This window comes from Lepidochelys kempii, chromosome 27, assembly GCF_965140265.1.
Source record: "Lepidochelys kempii isolate rLepKem1 chromosome 27, rLepKem1.hap2, whole genome shotgun sequence".
Classification (NCBI taxonomy): Eukaryota; Metazoa; Chordata; order Testudines; family Cheloniidae; genus Lepidochelys; species Lepidochelys kempii.
Window position 1 is genome coordinate 5,899,966 of NC_133282.1, and position 17,032 is coordinate 5,916,997.

General features: G+C 58.7%; 2 protein-coding genes across 15 annotated transcripts in view; both read right to left on the minus strand.

The window, feature by feature from the left end:
* The window catches only part of ADAM11 (ADAM metallopeptidase domain 11), a 56,455-nt gene extending 49,165 nt beyond the window's left edge, over window positions 1–7,290 (minus strand). For 2 of the 6 annotated variants that reach the window (XM_073325593.1, XM_073325592.1), the window contains exons 1-2: window positions 819–1,246; window positions 157–350 (exon numbers count right to left, since the gene is read on the minus strand). In XM_073325593.1, the coding sequence (XP_073181694.1) occupies window positions 157–350; window positions 819–876 (252 nt within the window). In that variant the 5' untranslated portion in view covers window positions 877–1,246. Of the gene's footprint in view, window positions 1–156; window positions 351–818; window positions 1,247–7,006 lie in introns of those variants that run through there. The other 4 variants (XM_073325591.1, XM_073325594.1, XM_073325595.1 and 1 more) reach the window with 4 other exon arrangements.
* A 2,089-nt stretch (window positions 7,291–9,379) lies between these two features.
* DBF4B (DBF4B-CDC7 kinase regulatory subunit) overlaps window positions 9,380–17,032 on the minus strand; it is a 30,135-nt gene continuing 22,482 nt past the window's right edge. For all 9 annotated transcript variants that reach the window (XM_073325587.1, XM_073325583.1, XM_073325582.1 and 6 more), the window contains 3 exons: window positions 13,268–13,394; window positions 12,536–12,660; window positions 9,380–11,842 (listed from right to left, as the gene is read on the minus strand). In XM_073325587.1, the coding sequence (XP_073181688.1) occupies window positions 10,393–11,842; window positions 12,536–12,660; window positions 13,268–13,394 (1,702 nt within the window). In that variant the 3' untranslated portion in view covers window positions 9,380–10,392. The remainder of the gene's footprint in view (window positions 11,843–12,535; window positions 12,661–13,267; window positions 13,395–17,032) is intronic.

The following is a 17,032-nucleotide window of genomic DNA, read 5'->3' on the forward strand; positions in this document are numbered from 1 at the left end:
CCAGCGCGCAGGCCCTGGGCCCTCTGGCTCCCCAGCCCAGCCTCCAGCTGGGAATGCCTCTCCTCCGCCCCTGCCCGGGGGCCCAGGGAGCACTTGCAGCCCTGGGTGCAAGGCGCTGACAGAGTGGAAGGGGGATGCTTGTACAGATTCACTTACAGGGCTGCCTCCTCCTCGAGGCTCATTCCTGACCCTGGTGTCCAGCTGATGCTTCTGGACTTCTCCTCCCGCGCTCTGCCCCACTAACCTGCTGGGGTGGGTGAGTTCTGAAGCGACCGGCCTTGTGTCCCATCTGGGGCTGGGAAACCTCCCCTGCAAAGCACCAGGCTGCGTCTCCGCCTTGGCGCGACCTGCTGAGTGCAAAGGAGAGCAGACGCTGCAGTGGAATTAGAGTTCACCAAGGGGCGGCTGGGCGTTAGCCGGCAGAGTGGGGTGAGTGGACTGGCCGGGCTCAGCTAGCAAGGGAATCAGAGCCTGCCAAGCCTGGGGGAATCCCCCCTGTGCCCCCAAACAGGTCCTTCAAGAACTCCCTGCTCCCACACCTTGGTGTTGGGGAGGCACTGCAGAAAAGCATGTGGATGCAGCAGAAGAGATCTCCCGTCACTGCTGGGGAAAAACCGAGCAGGGACAGAAAAGGGGTGGGGGATGGCAGCCAGGCCCTGCTCACTGCCAGCAGGAAAGGCATGTGGGGAGTGGGTCCGGGGGTGTGCTGGAGGTCAGCTCCTGACCTGCAGCCCCAGCCTGCATGCGCCAGGACCAAAACACATCCCTGGAGGGAAGGGGGAGCCCAAAGTTGAGAGGCTGCCTTGGGCAGCACTTACCTGACTGAGGAACGAGGGAGATGAAAGCTGCTAACACCCACTTCTGCAGGAGGCTCATGTTTGCCTCATAATCCCCCCAGGCTCGGCGTGTGCTGGGATCTGCCCCGGCTGGGCTCACGCTGCTCTGGAGAGAGACCTTCGTGCCCTTTCTTCTTCTTGTGGCTTCGCATTGAGAGGTGGGCGCGCTCTTCCTTTGCTTTCTTTTGCCAGATGAGGAGAGGGGGAGAAAATGGACCTTTGAAAACCAGCACAAATGGAGGGTATGGGAGAGGAGCAGCAACTGGGGCAGGGGGTTCTAGGCTGCAGTGCCCAGAGGCTGCTAGTTCTCCATCCTGAGCCTGCAGTGACAGAGAGAAAAGCCCAACATTAGCAGGGCGAGAGGAGGAAAAAGGCAGAGGAGACACGTGAGCTGCTCAGATCCCTCCCTCCCTGCCTGCCAGCATCCTCTGAGCTCTCACAAGCACCTGCTCCAACCTACATGCACAATGCACCAGTGCAGGCAACCACAGCTGCTACGAGGCAGCCTCCACCTTCCCTGCTGCTCTGCAGGGCGGGAAGAACAGTCTCACGCACCCAGACCACCTCTGCCAGGGGCTTTCTCCCTCCCCAAACAGAGACGGGTCTCCCCCACGCTGGGTTCTGTGCCAGCTGTTTGAGAGGGACCTCTGCTGCCAGCACCCTGGTTTGTGTGGGGAGCTGTACTCATGCCTCTAACACACCATCTCCAGGCACATCTCTAACAATACTGCTCTGCGCCCAGCCCAAAGCCCTGTGCCCACTAGAAACATTCAACCCTGCTGAAAACAGCCACCTCTGGGCTGGAGAGCAGCAGCCCACTGGACATGCTGGCCAAGGGACAACAGAGCAAAGCCCTGCTCTTAGGAAAAGCACCAAGGGAATCATTAGCAGCTGCGCAGGGCCCAGGTCTCACCCAAGGACACCCCCGACCCTACACACCTGCTGCCCACAGCTCAGCCTGCATGATGTAGGCTGGGGATTTTGAAGACCCCCTGCATGTCCCGGCCAGGGCTGCACGGCAGACTCCGTCGGAGGGTTCTGACGAGGTGCAATCTCCGACCAACAGAGCTGTTCTGGCAGAAGCCCCTGGGCCATGGCTTGTCTCGCTCGGGGAGCTGCGTCCCCATGTAGGACTGCTCTAGCTAGGCCACAAAGTGCTCCTAGGGCTCCTAGCCCCACTCTGCTGGGATCTGAGCCTAGGGCTCCAGGGAGAGGGGGCGTAACTGGCCTGCAGCTCAAACCACTGAGCTCCCGCTCCAGCAAACCAGCGTCCCGCCCAAGTGCCCAGTGCTAGGACACTGCTCAGCCATGGCTCAGGCCGCCCCAGGGAGTGCTGGGGGAGCGGGCTCCTGGCCAGGCCACAGCCACTCTGTGCTGTTATTGTGGCGCACCCCAGGCCTACTGGGGAAGGACAGGGATGGCTGCACACAGGGGAGCTGGCCCCAGCCCCGCAGGGTGGAAGCTGGCTCTGCCTGTGTGGCAGAGGGGAGGGCAGGCGGGGGTCACTGCAGCAGGTAGCCTGAGCCCAGAGGGGCCCGGGAGGAATCCAGCAGCCATGCACAGAGCCATAGACTGGGTCATTAACTTGCTAATAAGCGGGGCAGTGGCCCAGGGCTGCCTGGCTGCAGGGCTCTTGCTGCTCTCCGAGCCAGTGGGCTGGCAGCAGGCCCAGGCTGGGTCGGGGACACCAGCGCCAAGGGCCCGGTCCAGAATAGGGCTCCCGTCACAGACTGCAGTGAGCTTTGGCTCAGGCCCCTGCCCCATTGGCCTCAGTGCAGTGACCCAAGCGCAAGGACCGGAGACGCTCCACCTCTGCCAGGGACCCCTGTCCACCTGGCTGCTTCCCCACTGGCCTGCCTCTGGGGGGAGAGCAGCCAATCAGGGTGACTGCATGGGGCAGGCAGATCCCCCTCCCCCAGGAGTGGAGCTTTGGGGTAGGGGAGGGGGGGAACAGAAAGACCCCAGCTGCTCTGCCCCTTTCTCCCCAACCCCTCCTGTGAGCAGTGGGGACAGGACAGTGCCTCTGCCCTGCCCCTGCTGCATCCAGGGGGGATGGGCGAGGTGAAGAGCACCTAGAGGTGGGGGGGCAGACGTGGGGCGGTGGGACAGACAGGGCTGTGGGGGAGCTGTGGAGGACAGGTGTAAGGCGGAGGGCAGACGCGGGGCTGTGGGGGAGCTGTGGAGCTGTGTGGGACAGGTGTAAGGCAGAGGGCAGACGTGGGGCTGTGGGGGCAGATGGGGGGCTGTGGGGCTGGGGCAGCAGAAATGATTAATGAGGTTGGGAAGAAGGTGGCAGATCTGCGCTGCCATGGGCCAGAACCCCCGGTGCTCTGGGGCTGCTGGCAGGATGCCCACTGGGGCAGGGGCACAGGTGTGGAGTTCCCCAGCCAAGACCGATCAAACCCACAAGAGTCTCTTTTACAAAACAATCTCACGATTTTGGGGTCCGCCTCGGGATTGTTGAGCTGTTGAGGCTGGTGCCACCATTAGTGGGAGCAGGAGGGCCAGGCTGGGCGGTCTGAAGGAGCCGTGGGGTGTTAGAAATTCCATTGGGATGCAACAGGTGTTGGGTGCCTAAATCCCCTGGGGTCCTTTGAACATCCCAAACCCAAGCCCTGTCAGTCCCTCTGCCCCCATCCAAGTGTGCACGTCCCTCTTCAACACCAGGTGCTGGTACCTTGCACGGGCCTCCATGGGGGCTTCTTTACGATGAGTTTTTTGGGGGTTGTGAGCTTGTAATCCTGGAAATGTTGTGTCCTCCTTATTTTTGCTGGAGAGCCGAGAGACAGCTCAGCCTTGACTGGGGTGGTGGACTGGCGTGATGGTGGTGTATCACTGGTAGGAGAGCATTTAGCTTATTGGTATAGTCCTGTGTGACCTTGGGCAGTCACCTAGTTGCTCTGTGCCTCAGTTTCCCATCTGTACAATGTGGTTAACAGCACAGCCCTGCCTCCCAGGGCTGAGTGAGGACAAACACCTGAACAATGCTGAGGTACGCTGGTGCTGGAGGCAGAGAAGTGCCGCAGAGAGGTAGATCACACAGGACTTTTTAAAATATGAACAGCATGGATTCAAGGCTCTTCCTTATTATTTTAATCCAAGGTCTTTTTACAACAGTTATTGCTATTTTACTGACAAATATTTTGTAACAAAACTCAGGGGTGAGCAAAGAACAGAACAGAGAAGGGAAGGCCTGGGAAGAGCGCAGCCGGAAAGAACGGGGAACGGCGAGCAACACCCCACTTTCCAGCCACTTAGGCTTCATCAAAGCGTTCTTAAAAAGTCTGAGCCAATCTTTTCCAGTGCGTCTGGGATCCCTCCTCTCTGCAGCGGGACCTGCGCGGTAGTCCCAGGGCAGGCAAGCGGCTGAGCCAGGCTCCCGCCTGCGGAGGCAGGCTGCTGTCCCAGTGAAGCACTAGGAGTTGTTTAACTACAAACACCGTGGCTCGTTTTCAGCATCAAAAATAAACCCAGAAAATTCTACCCCCAAATACCCACTGGAGTCCAGGAGCCCTTGAGGAGGGGTGAATGGGACACGACCCCCAGGAGCTGTGATGCTGCCCTGGGTGAACAGGCTCCCTGGCTAGCTGGCTGGGCATGCTGGAAAGGTCCCTGGCATATTGGTGTTGGAGGGGCAACGAGGGTGCGTTCCAGGGCACGTGGGGCCACAAAGCTTTCTGGCGTTTGGCTTGGCCATTGAGTAGCTGATGCTGCCGGCTGGGGTCTCAGCAGGATGCTGCAGGTGGCGATGGTTAGTCTCCGTCTTCCCAGGACACTCCCAGCTCCTGGACAGGTGGTTTTTAGAACACGAAATCTAACCAGATGAAAGAAGAGGAGGGTTGTGCCAGGTCCTGTTGGTTGGGAGACGCCCAGGGAACACCCAGGAAGCAGGTGGGGACCATGACTCGATAGCTGGCGCTGTTCCCACTGGATGAGCGTGGAGCCAAAGCCACAGCATGGAGCTAGGGGACACTGTGCTGCTGGCAGTGCCAGCTTTCCAAGGGCATGAAAAACAGGTGCTGAGCTGAGCCCGGGTGGTCATTCAGGACCCTGAGAGTTTGGCCACACGCCAGCTCAGGTAACTACACTCCTCCTTATGGCAGCGTCAGCTGGATACAACATCCTCCTTCACTTCCCGACTGGCGAGCAGTGTTACTGTGCACCGTTAACCAGCTGCTGCGTTCCACCCCAGACACGGCTGCATTGCAGGGGTGGGTGTTGCGATCCTTAGCTCTTCCTTACGAATCTCCCAAGGTGCCTTGTCAGCGTCTGCATGGTGCTTTGCAAGGATGTGCTGGGTTCCTTTACCCAACTGGCCACGCAGGAGGAGGGCCGGCTGCTGCCAGAATGCCGTGGGGCGCTGCGCTCCAGCGCCAGACTCCTGGGGGGGAGAGTAGGGAACGGGGATGGTGGCAAAGGGCCTTTGTGGGGTTGGAGAGTAGCAGAGCAGGGGCGCGGAGGGATGAGGGCGAGTGCCCCAGCCCTGGCTACCGCCAGCCAGCGTGCTGATAAAAGCCCTGTTCTGTGCCAGTCTCTCCTGGCATGCCCCTCCCCCAGCATCTCCGGAGCGTGCAGCACACGTGGGACAGTTCAAAGCCTCGCAAAGAGCAGCAGCAGCTGCCTTGCATCTGCCCTTTGGACACGGACCATCCTGGCTGCAGGCTGGGCTGGAGCGGAGGCTCACTGAAGGTGGAAACAGTCACCTTCCCCATCGCAACTGGCTGCAGCCCCAGTAGCCCTGCCTGGGAAGACACTGTCCAGGTGGGGTGGAGTGGGGCCAGCGGGAGAAGGGGATTCTCAGGGGCCAGCTGCTGGTCAAGGCCCCCAGCACCAGGCCCAGCAACCCCACATGCTGGGTCAGCCCCACTGAGCCTGATGCCAGCCCCCGCTCAGAGGTTACGTCATGGCTGCACTAGCCCCTCTGGGAGATGATGCTTTGCTGCAGCTGCACCCTGCTCTGCTCGCTCTGTCTGCAGGGGAGGGCGGCTTCATTGCTCTCTCCTGCCTGGCCCCTGGCAACGGAGCCCCACAGGGCAGACAAAAGGCCCAGCTATCTCAGCGTCCCATCCTGGGCGGGGCAGGGCCAGGTGCTGCAGAACCAGGGGTCCAAAGCCCACAGCAGCAGTGCTGGGCCAAGCCCCCCTCAGAGGCTGGCTACTGTCCTGGAGGGGTGCACAGCAGGGGCCCTCTCCATTAGCGCTACAGCCATTTGAATCCCCGTGGGGGGCTCCATAGGGCCTGCTGCCTCCCCCGGCTCCCCCTTATTGCTAGAACTGCACCTCCCACTCCAGCTGCTGCAACACAGCCTCTGGCTCCAGCAGACAAAGGTGAGCAGGGCCAGGCACGGGGGGGCACGGGGGGCTCAGGAAGGAATCCTCCAGCCGGCCCGACACATTGGGGGTGCTTGCTCCCACCCTGGGACGCAGCAGTGGGGGGGCCCGTGACCTCCTGCAGCATGGCAGGGCCCAGGACACCACACCTGATGGGATGTGGCCTAGCAACTCCTGTGTGCCTCTTCTGTGCTCCGCCAGCCCAGCAGCCGCCACCCCACCCACTGGCTGGGCCCCCCGGCTGCTGCTTCCCCCTGCTGGGGTCACTTACCCACTGTGCTAAGGGGGTGGGGTGGGGGGCTGTGAGCTGAGGGGAGGTATTCTAGCCTCCCACAGGAATGAGCCCCCCGTGCCCCCGCAGCAGTTGTGTGTAGCACCTGTGCAATGGTGCAGACACGGGCCTGGGAGCCCCACAGAGAACATGCTGGTCCCACAGCCGGGTCAGCCCCCTCAGGCCCCACCCAGCTTCGCAGGTCCCCAGGAACACCAGCGCACGTCCCCACACAGAGGTTGCAGCATGGAATAGTTTGTGGCGTTGTTCCCAGAGTCCATTCACCGAGTGTATTTCTCCCAGCCCCCAGCGCTGCGTGGTAAGACTCTGCCTGCTTTCCCAGGCTGCAGCACCGCTGCCAGACTGGCTGGGAACGAGGCAGCAGCTCCGAGGCCCAAATCCAGCAGGAAACCTGCCTAGCTTCCCAGGGGTGGTTGAACCAGTGAATTGAGCAGTTCAAACCAGAGGCCTCCCCCCACCTCCCAATCTCTACCAGCTGGCATGGTCAGTGTCACTATCCCCATTTTACATTTGGGAAAACTGAGGCATAGAGCAGGGCCAAAACTTACCCAGCAGGGCAGGGGGAAGAGTTGGGAATAGAGCCCAGCTGTGCTGGCTTCCAGTGCAGGGCTCTGTCCAGAGCTAAACAAGGCAGATTCCTTTTATCACCACCACCACACAACAGTAACTAGTCAAGCCTCACCGCAGCCCTCCAGGGGCAGGGCCCATCAGCTGGATTTTCCTGAGGGAGAACCAGAGATACTGAGGGTTTAAGGGCCACCTTTAGTGCGTGTGCTAAATTACACCCACTCAGCCTCTACTGTGTGCATACAGGTGTATACATATGTAATGCATGTGAGAGTGCGTACAGGTGTGTGCATGCAGACAGGTCAATGCCTTTGCAAGTCAGGGGTTGGGCCTATGCAGTTTAGCAGGTCTGCACTTCAGAAAATTTGTTGCCAAATGCCTGTCAGTAGAACTGGATACGCAACGCGGGACTCTCGAATCCTTGCCTGTGCACCAGCCCCACAGCTCCCTAGAATGCACTCCCTGCCAGGGACGTGGAATTCTATGCATCAGTCAGTGCTTTAAAAACTCCCATGCGGGCAACCCTCAGGCCCCTGCCCGCCTCAGCAGCTCCCCCTGCTGCATGGGGGATCAGGTAGGGGCCTTTAAGTGGGCAGTGCAGTCTAGCCTGACCCCCGCTCACAGAGGTCCACCCTCTCCTCAGACTTAGTAATGAGGCTCCATCTCATGGGCAAAGCTAGTGACCCTGCAGGCAGCAATCAACGGGACACAGGGCAGGAGGGATCCCTTTGAGATACAAATGAGTAGCCAGGCCTGCACCTAACAGGGAGCTGGCATGGCCTCGGCTACTGCCGCTGCCCTCAGAGCGGCCACCAATTCCCTCTAGGAGAGCATCTGATGCTCCAGCTGCCTTGCCCGCGTGAGCCAGCTGGCATGGGGGCTGCAGCATCAAGGCTCTGGGAACAAGCTTGCACCCAGAAATGACTGGGATGGCAGGGGCAGGGCTCCTGGACTCTGAGCAGGGAGGTGGGGGACACAGCTGGTCTCACACAGTGCAAGGGGTGTCAGCATGAGGGGGGATGGATACGCCCTTTCAGGGGTCCACAGGTGCTGGAGGCCATGTGCACGCAGCATTGCAGTGATGAGCAGGGGACGGAGGGGCCTAGCAGGACTGTTTATCTCAGCTAGGGGGAGGGGTCAAAGGGCCAAGAGCTACCAGGGACTCAGGGTTTGAGACCCAGCTGGAGCTGCCCTACAGGTTCTCAGCACCTCTCCTGGGCCTGGGAGCAGCAGGGGTGGAGCTCTACCACCCTCAGCCTTTGCAGCACACCCTTTGCAGACAGAACATGACTCTCAGCCCCTAGCTGAGCAGCAGACCCAAGAGAGCATGACTGGGCTTCGTGCTGGGGTCTGGGCTGCCTTTCAGAGACCTGTGCCTGGTAAAAGGGGTGGGTGTCCCTAGGGCAGAGCTGCCCTCAACACCCTCCTTCCTAAGCCCGAGGGAAGAGCGGCTGCCCAGGAGCTGGCGTGCACTGGCTCAGCTGACACAGCTGTGCTCCTGCCCCCATGTCTCCAGGACTGTCCATACCACTCGCTCCCAGCTGAGCAGGACAGTCACCCAGCCTGAGATTGGGAGCAGCAAGGCACACCCGGCACTGCTGCTCCCCATGCAGGGGGGAAAGACACCCTGTACCCTCAGTATCTCCTGCACAAGCAGGGGCTGGGGCTGACTTGACTAGGCCTCGCAGAGCAAGCCAGCCCTAGGAGCTGCACGGACCCCCCCCCCCCCCAGGAGACTGCAGTATCCAAGCAGACAGCGTCATGCCAAGGCCTCCTTGGCAGAGCCGTGGATCACGGTAGCAGAGGAATTGCCTCCTGCTCCGGTAGGCAGAGCTGGTGGCTGTGCTGATGGGTTCACTCCTAGCTCCTGGGCAGCTAAAGCCTTTCAAAACAGGCCAGGACTAATTAGTCAGGCCAGCCGTCTCCGTGCAGCTGACTGCAGCCAACCTTCACCCTCTGCGCAGATGCCTGCGGGGAGGGACTGTCCCTAGTACAGAAGTGCTGCCAGGGCTGTGCACAGAAGCAGCTGTGCTGAGAAGGGCTCCCAAAAGCACAGCCCCTTCCTGCAGGTGAAGATTGGGGGGAGCAGAGGAGGGCTGTGGAAACCCTCGGGGGCTGGATGTACCTTAGCCTACCTCCTTGGAGAAGACCAAGCGCCAGGATGTTTGGACCCACCCAGACCGGCAGCGCCCCCACCCTAGAGCAGTGCCCCCATCCAGTGAGGCCACAGGGTCCCAGCTATCAGCCTTTGCAGGTGGGGTCTTCTCCCAGGCCTCGCACAGGGGAAGGATCAGCAGCCAGGTTAACTCCAGGCAGCCGCATGATGAAGTGGAGTCTCACACTGGATCATTACACTCATTCAGTTTATTTTGGTTTAAAATGTGTTTTTAAAACAAGCAGGAAGTTTTAAACACCAATTATCTGCAATGGCCAGTGGAGACAAGAGAGACAGGGGAGCTATGGCCCCATGGAACAGAGCAGAAGCTAAAACAGGAAGAGGAATCGATCCAGACAGCAGCTCATTTCCCCCATTAACTGCACCACAAGTAGGAAGGAGCCAGGGAGATGCAGAAAGAGCAGAGAACGTGAGAACAGAAAGATACTGTGGGGAGCTCAGAGCAGTCACTTCCAGAAGACAGCAGCTCTTTCTGGACGAGGGAACGGCAGCATTGACTGCCTGCCTGCCGCATGGGAAGATGGGAGAAAACCCTGCTCCATCTGCAGATCAGACTAGGGGCTTCCCGCCTCCACCGGCTCTGGCATCAGCTAGCTGCACACTTGACAGGTGAGGTCAGGCCAGGCCACTGGCTAAGGGAACGCTGTTTTCCTGGTACTAAGTGCTCACGTCTCCCTCCTCCAGGGTCAGGCTGCAGAGGGTGATGGAGGAGCACAGGAGGTGCGTGTATGAGCAGCACTAATGAAATGCGGCAGGCCATTAAAAAGCCACTATCGAGCAGTTGGACACACGGTGCAGTCTAGTCTAGGCAAGGGAGTCTGTTTCCTGGTCGCTCCATTGAGGGGAGAGGAGAGCCAGGCCATTGCTGGTCAAGGCCAGGCCAGGCCCAGTGGTCTGTCCCCATGGGAAGCCAGGGCTAGCATGGCCAGGCTGGGGAGAGTTCTTCCTGTGGCTGAGCTCCACAAGCAAGTGAACCAATCAGATCAGTCTTGCCGAAAGCCTCCAGGCTCAGCCCCACCCTCCATTTGCAGCCAGTCCTTATTCCAGTGCCCGCAGACTGTCTCCGGCCAGCCTTGTGCCTTCTGATGGCTGCGGGGAAAGTGGTTTGCCACAGCCGTCTCTGCGGGGCTCCCTTAGCAACCGTGCTTGGGGGTGAGCCCTAGTTCTTGACGGGGTCTGTGCAGCTAGTGGCTAGCTGGTCCAGCTGCCCAGGCAGGCCTCAAACACAGCGAAAGGGGCTCCTTCTGTTTCTGCACGACAGTTCCGACAGCTCTGGTCATCTCTGCCTAAGTCCAGCTCAGACTTCTGCTTCAGGACCGAGTAGAGATGGGACTCATAGCCGCTGTCTTGGACATTGATGCAGGTCCTCCGGAGCACCTCCAGGTCTACTGGCCGGTTTCTGGTGCCCTGCAGAGCGTCCAGTGAGCAGAGCAGCTGGACGTCCCAGTCCGACTCTGAAGAAGAAGATGGTGGCCCCAGATTTGGGCCAGTGTGGGTTCTGCAAGGGGCAGGCTGGAGGGTGCTGGGATGGGCGGCCAGGCTTTCGCCAAGGTCTGTGCTGTTGGGTGGCTTGGGCAGCGCACCTTCAGCTACTGCAGGGCAGCGCAAGCGCCTGGCTGGGGGGATTGGCAGGTGTGGGAGGGCCGGATGGACTGCAGAACAGCTGGCCTTGTCCCAGGTAGGTGATTGCAGCTCGAGGCCAGACTCGGCCACACAGCAGGAAGGCTCTGGGGCCTGCTCTGTAGACTGCCCCTCTTGCAGGCCCGGAGTCCCGCTCTCCCAGCCCTGCCGAGTGGCTGTGCTCGCCAGGGTAGCCTCAGTGTCGGCTATAGCCATGGGAACAGGCTCGGGAGGCTCTGGGAGCACATGGGCTCTGTCCTGAGGAGTCGCTGAGGCAGGGAAGCTGCAGAGCCTGCTGGAAAGCAGCAAGAGCTCTGCTCCAGGAGCACCAGATGGAGCAGTGCCAGCAACCCCTCCCACAGCCAGCCCCACACCCCGATGAACTGAGCTGCAGCACACCGAGCCTGTCTGCTTCTCCAGACGCAGGGGGTTGCTGCTCGGCTGTATTATCCTCGGCCTCTTTTCCAGCCGCATGCAAGGGCTGTCAGAGAGTTTGCGTTTCCTGGAGCAGGGCGATGCTCCCAGAGGGTGACTCAGGGACTCGAGTGCATCCTGGGGAACAAGTTCAGGGGAGCAAGCAGCTGCCTCTCCAGGCAATCCATCGCTGGCCCGGGTCCACTGGCTGAGATCAGGAGCAGTGGCCAAGGCAGTAGCCCCCACTGCAGTGTTGTCAACAGCAGACTGGTCTGTGTTCTGACACCAAGCATGGGCCCTCCCAGCTGGCCCTGTGCTAGCAGATGGCCTGGCTCGCAGTGTCTCCTCAGCCCATAGCCCCAGGAGGGGGTGCCCAGTGGGCAATTCTGGAGGAGGGAGCTCGCTGACCTTCTCCTTTGGCGTCTCCTCTGGGCCTGTGGCGCATTCCCCACCCAGCACAGACACTGCATTGAGAGACAGCTCTGCTTTGTCCTTCCTGGCCAGCTGGTGCTTCCATCCCAGCTCTGCAGCTGGTGCGCCCAGGCCTTCCACAGCCTTTGCTCGAGAGCCACAGAGTTCGTTGTCAGCTGCAGGAGAGCAGGGCACCCTGGGAGAGAAAGCTTCTCATTTAATATGGGAGCCCCTTGCATGGAACAGAAGCCAGGGCTGTGCAGCACTCTAGCAGGGAGCCAGCACGATCTGTGCAGGGATGGGGTATTTAAGCCCCTCTGCTCAGAAGGTGAGGCCGAGTAAATTGGGAGATCGCCTGGGAGGAGCAGTGGCTTGAAATGCAGCTGTGCAGAACTCCAGCCCAGGAGTCATCAGGGTCACCTTCACCAGGTCAACTTCACCAGGGTCACCTGCTGGCTGAGCAGGACAGCCTGACCCAGCCCCAAAGGGACACACCCCAGCACAGAGAAACAGGAGGGGGACTGAGGAGATGTGTATTTTGGGCAGTGAGGGGTCCTGCGTCACAGGAGATGAGCCACTCTTGGGTAAAGGCATGAGAGGGGTCTGGGAAATTCCCCACAGGAACCAAAAGAACAGCCCCAGGGCAACAGGAGCCCAGAGTGGCTCGTGTCTTTGAGGGTGTAGCAGGGGAAGGAGCCAGCCTGTCTACCCTGGACACCGAAGGGAACTTGTCCCCTAATCCTGCTCTGCCAAAGGAAGCAGGGCCCCTCCACCAGAACTGCCTGCCTGTCACTGAGCAGCTGACTGGCTGTGGATTTTAACCCACCATGATCCAGGCTGCCCAAGCCAGACCCTCAAGCCCCAGGGCAGCAAGCTGTTTGTGTGTTACCTGGGGGGAGAGGACCAGGCTGGGATCTCTGCAAAGTCGTTGGTGAGCTGAGCGATGACGTGATCCACAGCTGCATACTGAGAGGCGTCCAGCGCGAACCGCCTGTGCCGGGGGCTCTGGAGGTGCTGGAACAGAGCAAGGGGAGCGTGGGGCCAGCAGCTTCTTCTCGCAGCAGCAGGCCCAGGAGAGCAGGGTGCAGCTGAGCCACAGTCCCATGCTGGGGAGAGTTCCAGGGAGCAGCAGTAGCTGCTTGCCCTGCAGGTAGCTGCATGGCAACTGCTGGGGAAGGCTAGAGGCCCTCAGGGACAGGCTGTGGGGCCAAGGGGAATGGATGTGGGCACAGAGGGAATGCGGCTCTACCCCTGCCCATGGCTATGGTGCTGGGAACATCCCAGGGCCAAGGTATGACAAGTATGGGGCAAGAGCAGTGCAATCTGCAGCTTGGCTCCCAGCTGCTGGGATGGGCAACAGTGCTGGCACCCTAGGTGCCCCTGGGCCAGGGGCACAACTGCCCTGCGGGACTGCACACTCCCAGCTCCCAATGGACTTGGGCTGTTCTGCTGAGACAGGTCAGAGGAGCGGCAGACGGAGCCAAGGCACACCTGTAAGATTGTCTGCTTCCCCACTGGGCACGCCTGCGTTGGGCATATCTGCAGAGGCTCTGCCTGCCTTGAACCACAAGCAGGGGAGACCAAGGCAGCTCCTGCAGTGCTAGGCCAGTGGAGCCCTTACCATCTGCAGCTCCCCGAAGGTCTCCTGGCAACATTCACAAAACCCCTTCCTCCTCTTGGGCACGGTGGCTGGGCTGGACCGGGGGCTCCTCTCTCTCTCGCTGTGCGTCAGACAGCCCTCGGGGGCTCTGCAAGGGGACACAGTACAGGCTAGATATCCATATTATCCCCATGCCTAGGCATCGGTTGGGCTAGGTGTGGTACAAACAAGATGGCCTCTGCCCCCGGGGGCAGACAATCTTAGGGACGAGATGAGACGGGGAGCACGAGAACGCGGTGAGAATGCTGCTCAGCGTGACAGGCTGTGGGCTCTGCACACTAGCGGCCTGACTGTTGTCGGGTCCATGTAGGCACTGCAGCAAAGGAGATTTAAGGTGGGATCTGAAGGCGGGCAGTGAGGCAGCTGTGGGAGATCTACAAGGAGCTCATCCCAAGCGTGAGGGGCAGCAGAGAAGAAAGCACAAAGGGGCGAAGAAGGCTAGCATCGCTGGGCTGATCAGAGGTTGGAGTTGACTTCTTCATAGCAAAGGAGAGGTGAGAGGTAGGGTGGGGATAGGCCACAAAGGGCCTGCAGAGTGAAGACAAGCAGCTCATGTTTAAGGCGACAGAGAAGGAGGAGTCCGTGGAAGGACACAACAAGGGTGGGGGGAGGACATGGTCAAGACAGTGGACGAGGAGAACGATGTCTGTAGCAGTGTTTCGGATATGAGAGATGCACGTGTCCAGGCCAGACAGAAGGAGGCTGCAGTAACTGAGAGGTGAGATGGGCCTGGATGGGAGCTCTAGGTCTGTGGATGGATAGGAGAGGCCAGACCTTAGGGATGTTCTGCACAAAGAACTGGTACAATTGACACAGTCTGGGTGCAAGGACCTAGAGGGAGGTCAGAGTTGAAGATGATGCCTGGGTTACAGGCCTCAGTGACAGACAGGACAGTGGGGCTGTCCATACTGAGCAAGTCAGAGTTGAAGGCAGCAGGGACCCCCAGCTCACCGAGTCTGACCTCCTGGGCACCAGCCCCACCCAGCACCCGCACACTGAACCCAACTGAAATGAGCCCAAAGGGTCACAGCCTCAGAACACTGGACTATGCTGCGCCACAGGCCGAGGGGCACCAGGGCCCGAGGCCCTTGAAATGGGAGGGGAATGATGTGAGATACACCCAGATAATCCTGGCCAGTGACCCGCCCCCCCCATGCTGCAGGGGAAGGCGAAACCCCCAAGCTCACCACCAACCTGACCTGGGGCGGAATTCCTGCCCCACCCCACATTCGGTGCTCGGTTAGACCCTGAGCTTGTGAGCTAGACCCATCAGCCAAGCACCTGAGAGAGAAAATGCCCAGGGCCACCTCAGAGCCCTGGCGCTCCCATGCAGTAGCCCAGCCCAGCCACGACCATCCTGAGGCTTCAGAGGAGGGAGGTAAACCCAGAATTCCTGACTGGGACTGAAAGCAGCCTGTATTCACATCCTACACACCACTGTAATAATCTTTGCACAAAAAAAGCCTTGTGAGGTACCAATAACTCGCTGCTCATTAACATTCTTGCGCAAGGTCTGCATGTGATGGGTATGGAGAGTCATGGTATCATCATCAGAATGTGTGTGAACCAGGTCTGTCCCAAACAAAGGGATGAGAGTTCCCTGTTTACACACCCCCACCAAGCTGACAAGGGGCAGAGGCAAACCTCACACTAACAAGGGGAGGGGAAAAAGAGGGCAGCATGGCATCTGTACCCAGAAGGAGACAGACACTTGTCCTGGGTTTCACTTTTCCAGAGGAATCCACTGCAAAGGCTCCCTGGGCTATAAAGAACCTGAACCTCCAGTGGACTGAACCTCCAGTGATAAGCAGCTGAATCAGCTGCTGATGTACGATATTACTGTACTACAAGAGTTTTGAGTGAGGCCTTTTCTGACAGCTAAGGACTCTGGGGATTAATATCACTGAACTGGCTGTATTAACACTCAATGAGGAATTCTGGACACTCACTGATACCAGGCTGTACCGCCTGCCCAGACAGGAGGGGATGGCACAGCTTTCTACCTCTCTCCTATGTACATGAAGCATAGAGGAATCAAACAATGGAAGCTGCTTTTCATTGAACTCAAAGGGGATGGGAAGCCCACAGGAAGGGAAGAATAGCATGAGAACATCCTGCTTCTTGAAACAAAGTCACTGACCTTCAGAAGATCTAAGCAAGGACTGAAGCCATCTTTGGCATCCATCACTACACAGACAAGAGGCTAGAACCCTTGCAAGCTGAGAAAGACGAGTCCTTCAACGAAGGAGGGTGGGGGGGGGGGTGCGCGTGAAGTCACTGGAACAGAATATAGGTAAGAAGTTGTCTTAGGTGAAAGAGCTTTGCCTAAGCAGACAAGGGAAGCCAGCACCTTGTACCTTTGTGAACGTCAGCCATGGCTGGGAAGGATGACTGGTGAGAGAAACCCATCTTGAAAGCCTATATCTTGCTAGATTAAGTTTTAGGCCTTCAGAAGCATATTTTATTGTGTTTTACTTGTAACTCTACCTTCATTCTTTAAACTTATTAACAAAATTAAGTGAAATCAAGTATATTTCATTTTTATCACAAAAAAATATTTAAAGAGAAGGGTGAATTTGTGCCCAGTTAATAAGCTGTGGTGTGCATATATCCTGAAAGGAACAAACGAACCAAATTAGGTCTCTGAATGGTCCAGGCGAGGGTTGGACATAGCAGAGCACATGGTTTGCCAACATTTGGGACTGAGAGTTGGGGTCACCCTGCAGGTAGTAACCCCGGCTGATGGAATCCACATAGTGCTGTTGACAGGCTGCTGACCCAGCACTGTCCAGCACAGACACTTGGGGCATGCACTGGCTGTCAGCAGTCCAGGTTGGGAGCTACACCAGCAAAGCAACAGGTTCCAGGGTAGACAGTGAGAACATTGCATCCTGCAATGTGACCCTGACTCCTGCAGGGGACCAGCTGGGTCCCTGAAGCATGGGTTTATAGGAACACACACTGGAAGTGGCCCAAGGGCCGCTGCCTCAGTCAAATGGGTCCAGCTCTCTTAAAACTAAATATGTGGTTACCCCAGTAGCTCCTGCAGAAGAGGTTGTTCCAGAATCTCACCTCTCTGCTGATTAGAAGCCGTATTTCCAGCCTGAATGTGTTCATGGCTAGTTTATCCCCGTTTCTTCTTGGGCCAACAATGTCCTTCAGCTTCAACAGCTCTTCACCCCCGCCATAATCAGAGACCAATCATGCCCCACCTGAGCCTTCTCGCTAAGCTGAACAAGCCGTAAGGTTGGCTCTCCATTCCACTAGTCATCCTAGCAGCTCTTCTCTGCACCTGTTCTGGTCAGAATTTACCTTTCATGAACATGGGCGACCAATGTTCCAGATGAGGTCCCACCAGTGCCTTGTACCATGGCATTGCTCAGCCCAATGAGAAAGGAGGTGGATTAAGAGCTCAGTTTTAGCCATGTTGAGCTTGAGCTGACGGCTACACATCCATGAGGATATAGGAGAGAGAGAGGGGCTGACAGGAGATAGGTCTGGAGCAGAGAGGAAAGTCCACGTGTTGTCAGCACAGAGAGAGTTGCTGAGCTGGTTTGTGGAGGAGATTAGCCAGAGGTAAGAGCTAAAGGAGAAGAGATGTGGACCAAGGACAGTCCTGTGGACCCCCCCCTTCTCCCCCCTCCCAGAAAGCTGGCGGAGGAGCAGCAGCAGCATCAAGCCCCAGAGTGTTCAGGAGTCACGAGGGCTGCAGCTGGGTCACACAGA